The 19,726-nt window shown below is 48.8% G+C and overlaps 1 protein-coding gene across 1 annotated transcript in view; it reads left to right on the forward strand.

Annotated features, from left to right (window-relative positions):
• Positions 1-9,208, forward strand: part of EXOSC7 (exosome component 7) — a 33,384-nt gene extending 24,176 nt beyond the window's left edge. The window contains exons 6-8 of the mRNA XM_032867823.1: positions 4,082-4,205; positions 5,663-5,818; positions 8,962-9,208. Coding sequence (XP_032723714.1) covers positions 4,082-4,205; positions 5,663-5,818; positions 8,962-9,066 — 385 coding nt within the window. The 3' untranslated portion in view covers positions 9,067-9,208. The remainder of the gene's footprint in view (positions 1-4,081; positions 4,206-5,662; positions 5,819-8,961) is intronic.
• The last annotated feature ends 10,518 nt before the right edge of the window (positions 9,209-19,726 follow it).

Below are 19,726 nucleotides of genomic sequence, written 5' to 3' on the forward strand. Positions count from 1 at the left end.
TGCTGGCCGCCCCCAGAAACCCTCTTCATCCTCCACCCCCGTGCGATCCCTACAGCCACTGAGGATAACCATTGTCCTGCAACAGTAGACCGGTTTTGTACTTGATGTAAATGAAATCACACAGTATTGTTTTCTTGCGTGTCTGTTTCATTCGCTGAGCATTGTGTCTTGAGACATCTGGATTGTGGCCTGTAGTCGTCCGCTTGCTGCTGTGCGGTGGCCCCCGTGTGGCTGTGTCCGGTTTATTTAGGCATTCCACTGGTGATGAGCATCTGGGTAGTTTCCAGGTTTGGGCTATCCCAAACATGAACGTTTTTGTCTTTTTCTTGCACATATTTACCCACTTCTGTTGGGTACGGGTGAAAATTTTGGGTCATAAGGCACAGCTATGTTTGGTTTTAGTAAATACTGCAACACCGTTTCCCAAAGAGCTTTTACTAGATGATACTCCCACCAGCATGGTGTAAGGTGTTTCTGGGTTGCTTCGCATCGTTGCCAATTTGTTGTTGTTGTCTTTTTAATATCTGCCATTCTGGCGTGTGTTTTGGGATCATATTGTAGTTTTAATTTGCATTTCCTTAATGGATATTTAAGTTGAATACCTCTTTGTGTGTGATTATTGGCTATTTGAATAGCCTCTCTCTTTTTTTTTTTTTTTTAAAGATTTTATTTATTTGACAGAGCCACAGCAAGAGAGGGAACATAAGCTGCAGGAGTGGGAGAGGGAGAAGCAGGCCCCCCACTGAGCAGGGATTCTGATGCAGGGCTTGACCCCAGGACCCAGGGATCATGACCCAAGCCGAAGGCAGATGCTTAAGGACAGCCACCCAGGTGCCCCTTGAATAGCCTCTTTTATGAAGTCTGTTCAAGTCTTTTGCCGATTTTTCTATTGGGTTGTCAGTCTTCTATGTTTGGTGGGGATTCTTTTTTTTTTTTTAAGCTGCAGTAGGAATTCTTTATGTAATATGTTAGCTCATATGTACACACACGTGCGCACACACACATATACAAATATTTTCTGCGTTCCGGAATATCTTTAGCTTTTTTTCTTTTTTTTTTTTTGAGATTTTTTATTTGTTTATTTGAGAGGGAGCGAGAGCATGAGTTGGGGGAGGGTCAGAGGAAGAGGGAGAAGCATTCTCCCTACTGAGCAGGGAGCCCCATATGGAGCTGCATCCCAGGACCCCGAGGTCATGACCTGGGCCAAATGCAGAAACTTAACCGACTGAGCCACCCAGGCATCCCATCTTTTAGACTTCTTTTTTTTTTTTTTTTAAGATTTTATTTATTTATTTGACAGAGATCACAAATAGGTGGAGAGGCAGGCAGAGAGAGAGAGAGAGAGAGGAGGAAGCAGGCTCCCTGCTGAGCAGGGAGCCCAAAGTGGGGCTTGATCGCAGGACCCTGGGATCATGACCTGAGCCGAAGGCAGAGGGTTTAACCCACTGAGCCACCCAGGCACCCCTAGACATCTAAATGATGTTTTTTGACAAAAAAAAGTTCATATTTTTTTAGAAATTTTGAAACATTTGGGGCACCTGGGTGGCTCAGTCATTAAGTGTCTGCCTTTGGCTCAGGTCATGACCCAGGGTCCTGGGATCAAGCCCCGTATCAGGCTCCCTGCTCAGTGGGGGGCCTGCTTCTCCCTCTCCCACTCCCCCTACTTATCCCTCTCCCACTCCCCCTGCTTGTGTTCCCTTTCTTGCTGTTTCTCTCTCTGTCAAATAAAATCTTAAAAACAATTTTTTTTGAAACATTGTACAGAGGGCCATTGAGAAAACGTTTTATTCTGCCTAATGATGATTATGCTCTTCTGAAAGTACAGAACATCTGTCTGACATGGGAAGATCATTCCATTTCTAAAATCCATTTAATCAAGATGAAAAACAATAAGTGTAGCTTGTGTATTGAGGCCCCGGCCAGTGAAATTACACGGGTCAGATTTATCCCTTTAGACCACACTGGAGAACTTGCCACTCTGGGAGCTCCTCGACTAGCATAAGCAGCTCTTTACAGAATAAAGAAACATTAGCTCTTCATGTTCTCTTCGCCCTCAGGCTTTCTCATCAGCCTTCAGCAGCACTTTCTAATACCTTTCAGAACATGTTCTTCACTTATGTGGGTCTTAATACGTTAATTTTAACAAATGTGTATGTAAATATGGAGCAGATGGACACCTTGGCAGTATTCATGGGCTGGGACTTCTCAGCACTCGCCTTCTTTGGCTTCCCATACTTTATCTTCATCATCTGTTTACCTGCCAACACGTCGAAAGTGGAAAGGTTGGTGGATTTGGAAGAAGATACACACACACACGTCCATTCTTCTCTGGTTTTCTGGCTTCTCTGCCCTCCTATAGGCAGGTGCCATTGGGCTAGCAGGTGGTGCGAAGCAAACACTGCTGCGGGGGCCAGAGGGCCTGTGTCCCGTCATTGCCCCAACAGTCGTTAGTGTCGTGACCTTGAACAAGTAATTAAATCTCGTTCAACAAATGAGTCCCTCCTTGTGTCAGATAGTGTGTTAGACTCGAACGATGGGGACATGAGTACAACATTGACCGTAGTTTCATTCATCTTTTCTGTCTTTTGGGGAACATAACTGAGTAACAGACAATTAAAATGTACAACTCTATTTCATTGCTTTTTTTCCCCAGTGAAATAATAAACGGGAAAGTATCCCAGTAAACACTAGAGGGTTATGCAACTGTATGGTAGTATTTTACGATAGTGGATTCCACAGGCATGCTTAATTTTCCAAAATCAGAGTATCTCGGATACAAAGGCTCCAGATGTCAAAGAAAAGTTTCTGATGAACAAATGAGTTTCTGCATGAAAGTAACAAAGACCAAAAAGAATCTCATGTAATAACTCATCGTATTCACTAAGAAGTCTCTCATCGCCTGTGTAATTTTAGCATGAAGGGATTCACTTTTAGGTTAAGATTCATTGCTTTATTCACGAATGGCACCATATAAAGATTTGTGCAGTAGATTTCATAATTCTTTGTAATCCTCAATGCAGTTGAATCTATTGTTTTTTTCTCCCTTTATGGAAAAACTTTTTTGGGGTCTGTTCAAGAAATCTTTGTTCACACCAAGGTCAGGAAGATGTTTTTAGTTTTTTGGTTATTTTTTTAGTATTTATTTATTCGAGAGAGGGAGAGCATGCACAAGAAGCAAGGAAGGGCAGTGGGAAAGGAACAAGCAGACTCCCCACTGAGCAGGGAGCCCAACATAGGGCTTGATCCCAGGACCTTGGGATCATGACCTGAGCTGAAGGCAGACGCTTAACTGACTGAGCCACCCAGGCACCCCTTAGTTTTTCTTCTAAAAGCTTTATTGTTGGGGCGCCTGGGTGGCTCAGTCGGCTAAGCGTCTGCCTTTGGCTCGGGTCATGATCCCAGCGTCCTGGGATTGAGCCCCGAGTTGGGTTCCCTGATCAGTGGGGGGTCTGCTTCTCCTTCTGCCCCTCACCCTGCTCCTGCTTGTTCTCTGTCTCTCTTTCAAGTAAATAAATAAAATCTTTATTAAAAAAACAAAAGCTTTATTGTTTTATCTTTCCCCTCTATCTCTGTAGCCCATTTGGTATGGACTTTTTTTTTTTTTTTTAAGATTTTATTTATTTATTTGAGAGATAGTGAAAGTGAGAGAGATTACGGAGCTCTGGAGAGGGAGAAGCAGACTCCCTGCTGAGCAGAGAGTCTGATGTGGGGCTCAATTGTAGGACCCCGAGATCATGACCTGAGCCAGAGGCTGTCGCTTAACTGACTGAGCCAACCAGGTGCCCTTGGTATGGACTTTTGTAAATGGTGTGAGGTAGAGATCAAGATTTTTTTTTTTTTTTCATGTGCATATCTGATTGACCAAGCATCATTTTTGAAAAGACCCCCTTTTTTCAGTGCTCTGCAGTTTGCCCAGGCACTTCCGACAGAGAGGATAGGGACGAGGATGATAAAGTACAGGTGGAGTGTGACTTGACTTGTGACGCGCGGGAACTCCAACTGCTGTTCTCAGTCTCCGGAGAAAGAAGTTCTCATTTTTCCTCACAGTAAGTGGGAATTTTAATTGTGCTTCCGTTTCTAGGATACCGAGAGTTCGTGTTCTAGAGGATGAAGAGGGGTCCAAGGACATTGAACTTTCAGATGACCCTTACGATTGCATCCGGCTAAGTGTGGAGAATGTCCCCTGCATTGTCACCCTGTGCAAGGTACGCGGTTGTATCTGTTTTTTGTTTTTTTTTTTAAGATTTTATTTGACACAGAGAGAGAGATCACAAGCAGGCGGGGTGGGTGGGGAGGCAGGCTGCCCGCCGAGCAGAGAGCCCGATGCGGGGCTCGATCCCAGGACCCTGAGATCATGACCTGAGCCAAAGGCAGAGGCTTAACCCACTGAGCCACACAGGCACCCCGTATCTGATGGTTTTTGAATTCCCTGTGGGTCTTCTTCAACGCCAACCCATTAAGGTTACTTAATAGGTTGAGAAGTTAACAGTTTCACAAACCATGTAGAAGTAACTTTAATCCAAATCCAGTCATTTGGTTATATTAGAAACTACTCTATGAGCAGCTCTGTTTGTTTGTTTAGAAGACATGATGGGGTCCCAGGAATACACATGTGGGTTCATGGTGTTAGCAGCCGAGTTTGTTAAGCTCCTCCCTACCAGGCATTTCACTCAAACACCGTGTGCGCACATTTCCCTTAAGTCCCTCAATTCTGTGGGTCTAGGGAGGTTGGAGGTGAACACTATCCTCTCTGTGGGCCCCAGTGTCCCCATCTATGCAATGAGGGTTTGAAGCATCTGGGGATCTATTACATCACGTGTGGTTTTTTGCTTTTTTTTTTTTTTTTAAGGATTTTATTTATTTATTTTGACAGAGATCACAAGTAGGCAGAGAGGCAGGCAGAGAGAGAGGAAGGGAAGCAGGCTCCTCGCTGAGCACAGAGCCTGATGCAGGGCTCGATCCCAGTGGGATCATGACCTGAGCTGAAGGCGGAGGGTTAATCCACTGAGCCCCCCAGGCATCCTGTCACGTGTGGTCTTTACATGTGCACAGAGGCCTGTGGAACCTACAGTCCGGTCATGCTGTCGCGTACCTGGCACACCCAAGACTGTGCACCAAAGCCTGGATTGGCTGAACTGTCCCTAATTCTACACAGGATCCATAAAAATAGGACCGAGTGGGCCAGGTTTAATCTCCCTGAAATCACTTCCTAAGGCTGGGGTACGGTGAAGCACTCGGGCCAACCAAGGTCCCTGGCACTTGACTCATTCTTGAGTGCGTCTCTCGGCTTGCTCCTTCTTGATTCATCTTTGTCATCAGTGAAACGTCCATCTGGCTTCATGTGTCACTTTCTCCCTGCGCCCCTCTGTTGGAGACTCTTGGTGGCCTGTGACTTGGATGGTCTCTGATTTACAGCTCTAACCCCACCCCTGTCCCCCGTATTTCCTTCTCATGCTTTTGTATTCTGCTTCCATAGTGGCCTGTGGTAGAATCATTGAACATGGCTTTAGGTGTTTTCCATGTGAGCAGAATCTAAAGTAAGAGCTTGGATGGGCAGTGCAGGTTCTTCACTGGTGTAGCTACTCCTTCTACGAGGCTGTCAGGGGTGGGGCTCGGGAATGCATGTTACCCACCCGTGTGCTCTGCTGTCCTGACTTTGCAGATCGGCTATCGGCATGTCGTGGATGCTACTCTTCAAGAGGAGGCCTGCTCCTTGGCCAGCTTGCTGGTGTCCGTGACCAGCACGGGAGTCGTGACGTGCATGAGAAAAGTGGGGAAGGGCAGCCTGGACCCAGAGAGCATCTTCGAGATGATGGAGGTGAGGCTCTGCCTCTGAGGCAGGTGCAGGCACCTGACGGGGAAGGCTTGCTGCCTCTTGCCCCCTTGGTCCCATCGTGGGAATTTTCCCTTTGTACCCTTGACTCCAGACTTAGAACTTAGAGGATAGCCGGTATGAGCTGGTTGTCTGAAGACCTAGCCAAGGGTGGAGGCGATGGGGGCTGCGAATTGGGAGGTAAGGAACCGGTCAGTCATTGTCCCTCATCCTTGCCCTCTCTGATCCAATGTCTCTGGATGAAAGTGTTGGGACTGATAATGTGGAGTTGCTTGTGACTCCAAATCCCAGGCTTTTGTGATCTGATGAGGGTACTAGGTTCCTGCCTGACCACTTCCTATCCTTTGAAGGGAGTGAGGAAAGGTGGAGGCAGGGGGCTGAAGGTTGGCCGCCTCCCCGTATTTTCATGGGCCTAGAAGTATTCTAATAGAGGCGACTGGGAAATCCTTCCAGCTGCCTGGGGGTGGATCGCTCCCCACTGGTCTCAGGCTGTCTGGCAGCCCTACCCAGTAGGGCGCGCTCCAGCTCAGTGCCGACCGATCGAGGTGTGTATGTCCCAGACTGGCCTGAAAGCCCCCCTGTGGCAGGGACCACGTGTGTCTTCCCAGACTCACCTTCGCCAGTGTCCCCTCAACTTTCCAGAAGTCTTGGAGGACTCTGACTCAGACCATCTGAATCGCCAGGAGCCGAGTGAGCCAGACCTGGGTGTTTGGCCTTGGGTAACTAGCTCAGGCCCAGGGGTCACGCTTCATCACAGGCCAGGTTGCCATGCGTGCTTTTCCTTCATTCCTAGAAACAGTGACTTTTCACTGAAGACACGAAGTGTTCAATGTCCATTTTCTCTTCTATAGTCTTATTTGAAAGCAAAGCTGGGCAGTGTATGTGGTATCAAGAACTCAGTCCCCACTGTGAGCCCTGGCTGTGGGCCACAGCTCACACATCTCAGGGGGAGGATGGCAACAGCAGTGCGCCTGTGTCTTGAGGAGCCAGTGAGGATGTGGAGGCAGGAGCAGACGGCACAGGGTCCTACCCCAGGAGATGGCAGTCCTTCTCCGCATGCTCGCTTGGGCGCCCGGAGCTCAGTTGTCTAGCCCCGCGTGGCAATGGGTATCCTTTGTGGCCCATTGGTTAGTTGGCTAGTTTTTTGTTTTTTGTTTTTACAGACTTTATTTATTTATTTGACAGAGATCACAAGTAGGCAGAGAGGCAGGCAGAGAGAGAGAGAGAGGAGGAAGCAGGCTCCCTGCCGAGCAGAGAGCCTGATACGGGGCTCGATCCCAGGACCCAAGCCAAAGACAGAGGCTTTAACCCACTGAGCCACTCAGGCGCCCCTTTTTTCTTTCTTTTCTTTTTTTTTTTTTAAACAAAAACACTTTAAAAACTTTTTAAGTTCTGCCAAAAGTCTCTCTAGACAACTGTGGCTTGTCTTAGAGGGAACTCTTCCCCACCCCCTGGAGACTTTTATGAGAATTCCGGTATGTAAAACAACGAAAGTAGTAAGTAATAGTGAAAATTTATTGTGCACTTACCGTATGTCCAGCCCCTTGGTTTTTAGTGCTTTTAACGTATTGTGTCATTTGGTCCTCAGCCATCCTTTGAGACATCTACTGTGGTCATCTTTCATTTTCCAGACGTGGGAATTGACGCGTGTAGCAGATAAAGTCACTCGCCTACAGGGTTCCCAGCTCATAAATGCTGGCGCTAAGATTCAGACCCAGAAGGCGCGCTTCCAGAGCCGTCCCTGCCCCTGCAGCCCCACTGAGCCATTTTCACCTTAGACACAGGTCTGCCGCGGCTGCCGGAGCTCCAGCTCACGGTGCTGCATCCTCCTCTGGGGCATGGCGAATGCGGTCTGCAGACCCTCCTGGGGGGACCGTGGCCCCGTGGCCCCGTCTCACTGCTTGGGTCTCACCAAGGATGTGACCACAGGGAAGTGCCGCTGTGACACGCAGCATGTCGGGCCTCTGCCGCTAGTCTCTGTCGTTCACATTCCAACCTCCCAAGTCCCGGTGTCCTGCCTATCTCCTCCCACCTGTCCTCGGTTCTGCCTTCATTTATATGGACAGTTAGCACCCCTGTCTGATTGACTGACATCTTTTCTTTCTCATGTTGTGGTAAAAATCTTTCCACAGTCACTTTGGACCTTAGCCCTGACTTTGCGTTTCATACAGTTGATCACTTCCCGCTTTTAGACTGAGATCTTCCCGTGTAAGTTTCCCGTAATCCCTGGACTCTCACCCTGTGTTACGGCGAGGGGCCGGGTTAGAAGGTCCCTGGAACCGGGAGGGTTGGCGGGGGTCTGGGCCCCAGCGGCTTTCTCCCTGACGTTGCCGAGAGTGGAGCTCAGCACAGCGGAGTGGAAAAGGCTGGGGAACACGGCAGGCTCGACAAGGTGGGGGACTGCTGGTTGGTTCCTCAGAGTCTTAAAATGATCCGTGAGTCTTTCTTTATGAAAGACTTTTGTGTATGAGTGGTTTTCTGAGGGGTCCCCGTGTGGCTTCTGCATAGGGGCTCATTAGGAACTCGGTGGGTTGTCTGACCTCTTGACGTGTCCTGTTCTAGCCTTTCCGTGTCTTTAGCATCTCTGCGTGGCACCCGAGGCCGATGCCAGGCTCAGGTCGGGCCCATCCGAGCCGCTCTGCATGGAGATTTGGTGGCGGGTGAATGAGAAACTGCTTGTTCAGACATGTCCCCAGAACCATCTGTTCCTTCATTAGCCACACTCTTGATTCCCTGTGGCCTCCCTCTGCCTCCTCGCCACGCTACAGTGGGACATGGCAGTCACGGGGACAGATCTGGTTGACAGTTTTGCGTGTTGTCACAGCAGCGGCAGCGCTCAGCTCGATTAGGCCGAGGCCGCCTGGACTGCCTCCTGCTGACCGCCTGGGGGTTGGTTGGTTTGGTTTTTTCTTTGTTTTTGTTTTCAGTACGGAGATCTTTCTAGAGTATAAGTGCTCTGTTGTTGTAGTTGGGGGTTTGCTTTCCTATTGATTTGTTTCACTAAGTAAAAAGCCCTGGAAGGCAGATGGAATGGGTACAGTTTGGACCGGCCAGCAGGCAGAGAGGGGGGTTTCCCTGGTGCGGGCACGCGCCTCACCGGCAGGTGTGTGCTATCTTCCGTCCCGCAGACCGGCAAGCGAGTGGGCAAGGTGCTGCACGCCTCCCTGCAGAGCGTCCTACACAAGGAGGAGAGCCTGGGGCCCAAGAGACAGAAAGTCGGCTTCCTGGGATGATTTGGACATCAGTGCAAATGCGGGGTGTTTGGGGGTTTTTTTGCTTTTCCTTTTAAGCCACAGTTTGTATATATTTTTCTTATCTGTTATAAATTTGAGGCAACATTTGTACATGTAAAATAAAGTATATTTTCTAGTCTGGTTTGGTACGGCTGGAGTTCTTCGGCAGCAATCCAAGATGCCATTTGGTGAAGCCCCCGGAAAGTCTGGCCCTGGTCCAATGAGTGGCGACCAGATCCAGAGATCTGCTCCCAGGGAGAGTTCTCTGGTCGTGCCTCTCCAGGGCGACTGAATCACCTCCTACCGCAGGAGTTTAAAACAGTAACAAAAACACTAGAATAAGGACCTACCAGAAGTGTGGTTTAAAGAAAATGCTTATATGTATTTCGTGAAAAAATTTTCACTTGCGCAGCTTTCAAAGTAAGAAACACATACACACGCAGTTCTTTCTCCTTGTGGATTTGGTGCTTCTCAGGAAGGAGGAAGGAGGCACATGCCCCAGGTACACACCATGGCTTCCACCTGGCTGGTGAACCTTCCTGAGTCCTGGGGAAGCCCACTTCTTGCTTCCTGCCCTCCATGAAATCCACGCTGAGCTCCCTGGGGTCTGGGGCTTAGCAGCCACTTTGGTCCTTAGCCAAGCATTCTTATCACTCTTGTTTTGAAATTGCTCTGCATTTTTATAACCACTCCCTGATGTTTCGTAAGATTTCCTTTTTTCATCAACACGAAGAAGGCTGCTTTAGAGATGTTGTCATTTGATTACTCAGCCTGCCTTCATACTCCAGGGACAAAGGGAAGGCCGTTCTCGATGGCCCCAGAAGGGTCCTCATAAGCCTGTATTCTACTCCGAGTGCAGTGTGTTGGAATTAAGTCTCTTCGCAGGTTGAGCAATCTTTAGTTTTTTCCAAACGGAAACTCCCCAGTCAATCTTAAAGAGCCCCAGGGAAGGAGCTGATTCATGAAGGGTGAGTATCTCAGCCACGGCATTAGCTCTCTGCATTTCAGCTAGATGGATAGAGTGAGTTCAGAATGCATTGCCTAATGGAAGGAACATAATGTGAGTTGAAGCTTCGTTCCAGAGCTCCTGGCACCGGCACCTTCTGCTGGCATGGCCAGGTCCAGCCCTGTGGAGGCAAACAGCTACCTCGACTTAGACTTGGAGCTGCTGCCCTCCTGAGAGCACAACCTGGGTTTTCATTTTTAAAAAATGTTTTCCCAGCAATGGTCCCTCCAGGTGCCGTCACAGTGCTCCCAGCAAGGCCCCAGTGAGCCTGATCCCCCATCCGTCAACTCCTGGCAGTCAGGAGTGATGGGACATTGACAGTGGTCAAGATACAGCTGGAGTTTGAGTCAAGTTTAGAAAATTCAGTCCTGGGGTGCCTGGGTGGCTCAGTCATTAACCTCTGCCTTCGGCTCAGGTCATCATCCCAGGGTCCTGGGATGGAGCCCTAAAGCAGGCTCCCTACTCGGCAGGAAGCCTGCTTCTCTCTTTCCCCTCTGCCTGCTGCTCCCCCTGCTTGTACTCTCTCTCTCTCTGTGTGTGTCAAATAAATAAATGAAATCTTTAAAAAAAGAAGCGTCAGTCCTGATGATTAAAGACATCAGGCAGATGTGTCTTTGCGAGACTGAGTGCCTGACTGCTACCCGACGGGGCTGACCGGTGGAGCAGTTACAGTGAGAATGGAGGGGAGAAATCAATTAGCATCTGTCTCTGCCACCGCCTTTCCCAGGCCACCCGTACCGGTCAGGAGTGAACATCACACGTGAAAGGGAACCGCCGATGAGACCTGGAGAGACCCACGCTTCATCCCGCAGAAGCAGTGCTGTCTGTAGTGGCCAGTAAAACATCAGGGAATGCAATGTACAGAATATTCAAGTTGGTTCTGTTGTTTCTGTGAGTTCTTGGTCTCCTAAGTCATGTCTATCCAAGCCTGGGAATACATCAGTTTAGGATATTAGCTCACTCAGCCTGGGATTGTGCACAGCCCCGAAGTGCTGGGGACTTGGCGCCTCCTGAGGCAACCAGTGGGGGGCAGCAACTGGTGAGGAAAGGCTGCTCCATCTGATCCGTGGGTGGACAGTTCCCGGAGGTGTTTGGTGCGTTCAACACATCACGCCGCTGGTGCCCATGACCCTGGTCAATCCAATCCTTCCTGGTTTACCCTCCCCAGTCCATCCTTCCTGTTCCTTATGGGACCACATCCCAAATAAACTACCAAAACGTGAGTCCTTGTCTCAGGCTTCGATTTGGTACTAGACTAAGCATTTGGTACTAGAAGTGGCCTTAAAAAGCAGGACCTTCAAATGGGTCTTGAAAACGGGAGCAGTGATTTACCGATGGCTGCGAAGTCCCTGTTGGTGGTGGCAGGTGGGTCGGCCACAAACTAGGCCATCCTATAGCATCATCATTACCAAGACTTGCCTGCAGGGTGGTTGGGATGAGGTCCGGGAGAGGAGGTGTTGGGTCATGTGAAAGCTCTACCACACGGACGTATGGAGCCCGCAGTACTTGTAAGAGTTGTTTAGTTAACTAGCTTCTAGTAATGATGAAAGGTCTTTGAAAAAAAAAAATGAAACCACCAACTTGTGATGTGCTGTAAAAACCAGAGCGCCTTCACGGAACAGTTTCAAGAGACGGACCTGCAGTTACTGGTAGAATGTACTGACATTTGTCCCTTGGATTTGCTTGTGCCAGAGTGGCAAAGCCCCAGAGGAGATAAGCTGCCTCCTGGGCTGGTCTCCCCTGCCAAAGTCAGGGCTATTGTCAGGAAAGAAAAGGACTCGGACCTGGGATAAAGATGGAATCTTTATCCCCAATATTCACCTGAATGCTTTAAGCAGGCAGAAGCCCCAGTCCCCTCACTGAAGGAGAATAGCCATTTCCTGAGAGAAGCACCAGACCGCTTCCGTGCAGAGACTGTACATGAGGCAGAGATGATATTTGCCAACCTTTGCCCCACCTTCCCTCGATGTTTCCAGACCAATGACTAGAGTCCTATTACAGCCCAGCCTGAGCTGGGAATTGCAGTTTCTGGTGTGGGAAGGAATAGATTCCTTATAGAAATAATTGCAAGACCTGACTTGGCATGGATCAGGGAAATAGGAGTGGGAGGGAACCTTGGGGCCATGGACATATTATGACTGAAAATGACCTTAAATGTCTTGGTAAGGAGATCCGAGTTTTCCTAATTCACTGCTGGGATAGACCCTTGAAGTTGGGACCTGGCAATCACCTGAAGTAAAAGGAGGAGATACCAGAACTGAACACACAGAAAAAGTAACAACTCTTGGGGTGCCTACGGGGCTCAAGTGGGTTAAGTGTCTGCCTTCAGCTCAAGTCATGATCCCAGGGTCCTGGAATTGAGCCTGCTTGGTGGGGAACCTGCTTCTCCTTCTGCCTCTGCTGCTCCCCCTGGTTGCACTCGCTCTCTCTCAAATAAATAAATAATCTTTAAAAAAAAAAAGGCAACAACTCTTCTTAGCGATCCATAAGAGAAGTGAGGTCACAGAGCCAACCACTACTCCCCAAATTGAAGAGACCAACAAACAAATACAGAGCGCCACAAGCTACTGGGAACCCAACTGGGGAAGGAAAACCTGAACTCTAACTGGCAAATTGCTAGAGGGTCAATGTGGACGACTCTGAGAGTTAACACCTCCAGGGAGACCCAGCCATCAAGGGCCCCCCACACTGCTGTGAGTTTTCTCTCTAGGAGCTCAACCTGCTTCTCAGTGAATTACAGAGAAATCCTCTCATGGCTCTAGCAGGTGGCAGGAGGAGGAGGGGAAGGGCCATTTTGAAATATGCAGAGCACCCCATTCTTCACAAGGCCTTCCCTTGGGAGAAAGAGCCTACCTGACCTGGAGGAAGGCAGATACCCACCTCAAGCCCATTCTAGCCATCCTGTCCCGCCTAGGGGTGTGTGTGTGAGGTGGAGGGTGTGGTGGTGGGAGTCAGATTCAGGGAGCTGAGATGCAATGTGAGGTTCTGGGGCACAGGTGCACTGAAAGACTTGGCCCTGCCGCAGATCACTTCCCCTCCCCCACACCTCATCAGCACCTTACTAAAGGCCTATGTACAGCAGTTCCTTTTACCCAGTACATTGTGTTTGGCCACAAAGTGTAACAAGTCATGAGGCACACTAAAAAACGAAAAACGCACTTTGGAGAAAAAGAGCAAGCACCAGAAACCAGATCTGGCAGGGATACTGGAATTAACAGACTGGGAATTTAAAACTCAAATTAAACTCTGGTTAATATGTAAGGGCTCTAATGGATAAATTAGACAGCATGCAAGGACAGATGGGAAATGTGTAAGCATGTAAGCATAGAGATGGAAATCCTACAAAAGAACCAAAAAGAATTGCTAGGGAGAAAAACACTGTAACAGAAAAGAAGAATGCCTATGGGTTGACCAGTGGATTGCACGTGGCAGAGGAAATCTCTGAGCTTGAGGATCTATCAATAGAAACCACCCCAAATGAAAAGCAAAGGGAACCAAGACTGAGAAGCAGAACAGAATATGCAAGGATTGTGGGACAATGATAAAATGTGTACTGTATGTATGATGGAAATTCCAGAAAAGGTGAGAAAGGAACAGTAGAAATATTTGAGATGATAACGACTGAACATTTCTCCCAAATTAATGTCAGACACTAAATCATAAATCCATCAGTCGATTGGCTACAATGGACATCTATAGACTACTTCATCAACAGCTGGATACAAACTTTTCGCAAGCTCACATGGAACATTCACCAACATAGACCACATTCTGGGCCATAAAACACACCTTAACCAATTTAAAAGAGCAGAAATCACACAACGGTTTGCTCTCAGATCACAACAGAATTAAACTAGAAGTCAGTTACAGAAGGATAGATGGGAGATCCCCCAAAACTTAGAGATTAAACAACACACTTCTAAGTAACATCTAGGCCAAAGCAGATGTCTCAAGTGAAATTAGAAAATATTTTGAACTAAATGCGGGTCACCTGGGTGGCTCAGTGGGTTAAAGCCTCTGCCTTCAGCTCAGGTCATGATCCCAGGGTCCTGGGATCGAGCCCCGCATCGAGCTCCCTGCTTGGTAGGGAGCCTGCTTCTCTTCCTCTCTCTGCCTGCCTCTCTGCCTACCTGTGATCTCTGTCTGTCAAATAAATAAATAAAATCTTAAAAAAATTTTTGAACTAAATGAAGATGAGAACACAACTTATCAAAATTTGTGGGATGCAGCTAAAGCAGTTCCTAGAGGGAAAGTTATAGCAATGGAAAGTGTATATTAGAAAAGAAGAAAGATCTGAAATCAGTCTGTGAAGCTTCCACCCTAGGAAACAGGAAAAACAAGTTAAGCCCAAAATAAGCAGAAGAAGAGAGATATCAAGAATGAGAGCAGAAAGCAATGGGATTGAAAACAGGAAATCAATAGAGAAAATCAATGAAACCAAAAGCTTGTTCTTTGAAAGAATACCACAGAAGGGAGAGATCTTCAGAAGCCAGCAGGCTGTCACCAGCCATTTTCTTCCTTGGGGCCATTTGCCAATTCTAGTCATAGGCTGAGGATCAGATTTGGTGCTCCTAGAAGGATCTCATGGGGGCAAAAGAGAAACCAGCAAAATGTCTGGCAAGATGGCGCAGGGTAGGGGGATGATTTGGAAACTTCAGGATCCCTAAAGGCACGTCTGGGTTTATAGTTTTTGAGTTCTTGGGCTGTCTGGGGGAGACAGGGAGTTCTAGTAATGTAGATTGAAATGTGTAGTATCCTATAGAGCTAATGGGGTTTTCTGTTTCTTGTGTGAGTTGTTAGAGTTGAAGACACCAGGTAAGTGCAGAACTGGGCAGAGCATGCCTAGTTTATCCGTCACAATGTACAGATTAGGTCATGTCTTGGCCCTGGAGTGGAGAGGATAGAGGGGCTGAAGGAGGCCATTGAGCTATGAAGTCCGTGTGGCTTCTCAGAGCAGTCTTCCCCCTCCTCCCACACTTTTGCATGTTGCCCAGCTGCCTCATACATAGGATCTCCATGTCTTCCTTGCAAGGATTCCATTGTGTAGGCAGGGTCGAGATTATTACTCCTCTTCATGGATGGGGAATCTGGGTCTTGAATAACTTGCTCGAAAGGATGCAAATGCCAGGTGTCTGAGCTGGATTGGAAATCCAGGACTCCAGTTCTCTCTCCATGGGGACACTGCTCACCTTTAGGGACAGAACAAACAAGGAATGGGAACTCCAATGAGAGTCAAGAGTGGTATCTTGCCTCTCCCGCCATCCTGTGCCCCAGGGCCTGGCACGCAAGGACAGAAGCAATTCTTGTTGAATGAACGACAGCCCCAGACCAACAAGCTTTGCAAAGGAACAAAGGACTTTCCTAATGAGGGTCACTGAGGCCAAGGTTGTGTGCCATTTGGCTTTGGATTTGATTAAGGGCTGAGACTGCCTTTGCCATATTTTTTGGAGATGTGTACCCAGGACACTCTTACCCTTGAGGAGAGTGTGGAAAGTTCTCTGCCTTCATATATGGGCCACATTCCTGTTGACACTGGGCTAGCAGGACTAAAAGGAAACAGCTGTGCAGGGCGAGGGGACAGGGTGGGGCGTGGCTGCATGTTGGGCCAGAAGTTTGTATGTCATTTGGGCTGACATGGGTGGGGTGGCCAGAGATTGTTTTATATAACTTGGACTTCCAACAGCTTTGGAGAGAGAAAAAAAACAGAACGTGCTTAGATACTGAAATATGCCTGTCAGAGCTCTCTTCTGATTTTTCTGCCTCTGGGCTTTGTCATTAAGACCATCTCCGTGCAGGAAAATTGGCACAAAAAGACTGACCCCTGGAACCCTCCTACTCTGTTGGTGGGAATGCAAGCTGGGGCAGCGATTCTGGAAAACAGTATGGAGTTTCCTCAAAAAGTTGAAAATAGAGCTACCTATGACCCAACAATCGCACTACTGGGTATTTACCCTAAAGATACAAATGTAGTGATCTGAAGGGGCACATGCACCCGAATGTTTATAGCAGCAATGTCCACAATAGCCAAACTATGGAAAGAACCTAGATGTCCAACCACATAGGAATGGATAAAGAAGATGTGGTATATACATACAATGGAATATTATACAGCCATCAAAACCATGAAATCCTGCCATTTGCAACGATGTGGATGGAACTAGAGGGTATCATGCTAAGCGAAATAAGTCAATCAGAGAAAAACAATTATCATATGATCTCTCTGATATGAGGAATCTGAGAAACAAGACAGAGGATCATAGAGGAAGGGAGGGAAAAATGAAACGAGATGAAACCAGAGAAGGAGACAAACCATAAGAGACTCTTAATCTCAGGAAAGAAACTGAGGGTTGCTGGAGCGGAGGGGGTGGGAGGGATGGGGTGGCTGGGTGATGGACACTGGGGAGGATATGTGCTGTGGTGAGTGCTGTGAATTGTGTAAGACTGATGAATCACAGACCTGTACCCCTGAAACAAATAATATGTTAATTAAGAAAAAAAAAGACTGGCCCCTGAGGGTGATATATTCGTGCACAGACATGTCCGGGGTGGAGGGGGGCTGTCACTAGTGAATGTTAGCATCCCACTCCTGGCTGAAACCACCCCCTACTTGCTGCTCTTCTGGCTGGCCGAGGCCTCACGGACAGGGCCAGCAGAGGGGAGCTTTCATTCCGGGAGGAGGAAATCCATGGATGCCACCAGGGCTGTGAGCAAGTGCATTGCAAGTGTCCCCAGTGGCGGTCACCACCCAGCCAGGGACAGTGGGTGGTGGAGAATGGGGAGCTGGACATTTAATGGTTGGGAGCTCAGCATTAATGTGGTGGCTACAAAAAGACCAGGAATCTCCATCTTTTTGAATGGTGAGCATCCGACGACCGGCAGACCCCTTGAGAACGTGTCTCGTTCTGGGAGCTGTACCACCATGAGGTCCATCACGAGTGGACTCCTAGCTAAAGGTGATTTTCCAGAAGGTTAAAAATGGTCCCGGAACCATGTTGTAGAGGAACGCAGGAGAAAGAGGAGAAAGGAACACAGAAGGGGATCACAATGGCCAATTTCAGATGTCTGCCCGCCTCATCCTGGGTTCCTCCCCTTCTCTCTGCCGGAGGACTTGGCAATAGGCTGAGAGCCTCACACTGGAGCCAGGCTGCTTTGCAGAGTGATGAGCTGCTCATCCAGGAGGGGTTTAAGCAAGCACAGGGGGACGGTGGAGAGAGTCAAAGGAAAGGAGCTTCCCACGCTGAGGGGTGGTCATACCTGACTGCATCTTTCAGCCTACTTTTTATAAAACTCGGATGCCGACAGACAGTGGGCCACACGCATTCTTCGAGGCCTTCCAAAGCCACTAAAAAATGAGATGCCAAAATTGGGTCACAAAAATAGTGATATATTTTAGAGACTTAAAGATTTATTTATTTCTTTCAGAGAGGGAGAGAGAGGCAGAGGGAGAACATGAGAGGGGGAGAGGGTCAGGGGGATGGAGAGAGAGAGAGAGAGAGAATCTCAAGCAGATTCCCCTCTGGGCACAGAGCCCAACTCAACAGGGGCCTCGATCTCTGGACCCTGAGATCATGACCTGAGCCCAAACCAAGAGTCAGATGCCCAAAGGGCAACAATATTCACAGGATTGGACTCCCTTTTAAAAGGTGAGCCTGAGGATGCTGGTGATGGGTGCAAATTCGAAGTGTGTGATGAGCTTGTCCTCTCCCAGGGCTGTCGGTGTATCTCAGAGGCTGCAGAAACCCTCCTTGGGAGACGTACCAAGCTTAAACATGAGGAGGCCCCGAGCCAAAAGACAACCCCCACCGTGATTTTTACATAAGTAATTTTTAAAAAAAGATTTTATTTATTTATTTGACAGTGAGAGAGAGAGAGAGAGAGCACAAGCAGAGGGAGTGGGAGAGGGAGAAGCACGCTTCCTGTAGACCAGGGGGCCCAATGCAGGGCTCGATCCCAGGACCCTGGGATCATGACCTGAGCTGAAGGCAGATGCTTAACCAACTGAACCACCAAGGGACCCCTGCATAAGTCATTTTAACAGCATGGGTGACTCCCGGTTGCTTATAGAGGAGCTCTGTGTAGTGCATGCACACACACACACACACACACACACACGCACACACAGTCATACATGTACACAGGCACACACACGTACACACACCTGGGAAAAGCTGCAGGGTAAAAAATCCAGACACTGCTCCCTACCTTCTAGAAAGCTCTCTACAAAAGCCCCCTTCCTGGACAACAGAGAGGTTACTTGCCAGGTTGAGCAGGAAAGAGTCCCGCTCCCCCAGTGACGCTGTGATCCCACCTTGCTTGGGGGCTCGTGCGGGACAGGTGTTTCATGGGTCCCCGGTACCTCCCCAGGACCGCTCAGTCCAGCCCACTCAGCTGTCAAAACACTCTCTCCACAGGGGGTTCTGATCACAGCCCTCCCTGCTTGGTTCTTTGCTGGCCTTGATTCCCTCTGGTCTGTGTCCAGAGTGTGTTAGGGTGGCTGGAGCATCCCTTTGCTTTCGGCCCCGTCTGCCTCTCCAGCTTTCTTTCTTTCCCATCTCCACCCCCATTCGTGTTTAGGATTGAGAATGTGGGGTGCCCATAGGTGGCTGCCCCATAGTTGAAACAAACTCCTTCCATTTCCTTGGCGCCCCAAGAGCCAAGGTGAGAAAACCAGGAAACCAAAGGAGTTAGTGAAAGAAAAATACAGCACATTTTCTCTTGCCGTGCGCTGCCCTCCTCCGCCTGCTCCCCCACTCCTGGCACTAAAGGGCTGGGGGTGCTTGTTCTTGACCCAGATCCCTCCCCAAATCCAAGGGTGGGCTCAACAGAGGGCTCCTCAGCAGGCTTCTTAGAAGAAAAGGCCAAATTACAGAGTACTGTATTTTCTTTGCAAACAATCCTGTGCTCACGGAAAATTGACAATTCCCATGTCGAGAGCATTGGTCCCCCGAAACATTTGTGAGTAAGGCCTCAGCGGCTCAGTCGTCTGTGTGATGTTTCTTTGGCAAGAATCTCATGGACGGATGGACGGACATGGTGGTGCGTTCCCATCAGGATCTTGGGGGCTGCAGGCTTCCCACCTGCCCCACGAGCTGGGAGGCTTACTGGGCTCAATGGATGAAGTAGTGTCTGCCAGTCTTCCTTCCTTACTCTTTTTCTCTTTTTAAGGGAAAAGCGTTTTGTGGACAAGTTATCTGGATCTCTGAAAATATCCCTTTCCTCATCGGATAATCAGCGTCTCCACTTACTTACACCTGGGCGTGCTGCGGTTTCTTCCTTTATTGTTGCCACCGCAGTTGCTGACCGTCGGGCCCTGGGAGCTCCCCAAGCTGGCTCTGAGTGCTCTCAGCATGTCTCCGTCATCCCTTGAGCACTCACTTGCCTGCTTTCTGGAAAAACAACTTGTTCATTTTTGACTTTCCCTGCCCGGGCCCTGGAATCAGGCCTCTCGCCCAGGTGCTCTGGTTCCCTTTCGCCGGAAGCTGGGTTGAGAAGCCAGTGCTTAGAGGCTAGGGGTGCTGGGGGCCTTGGAGGGGCTGCTGCTCCACGGCCCTCCCAGTGACAGCTAGGGGCCCGATGTGCACATATCCATCTAAACGCATGGGCACATCTTTATGTGTTGAAGTCCACAGTCGTACAGCGATGGCTCTAATGGTT

Source organism: Lontra canadensis, unplaced genomic scaffold, assembly GCF_010015895.1.
Source record: "Lontra canadensis isolate GAN:19392208 unplaced genomic scaffold, GSC_riverotter_1.0 scaffold35, whole genome shotgun sequence".
NCBI lineage: Eukaryota > Metazoa > Chordata > Mammalia > Carnivora > Mustelidae > Lontra > Lontra canadensis.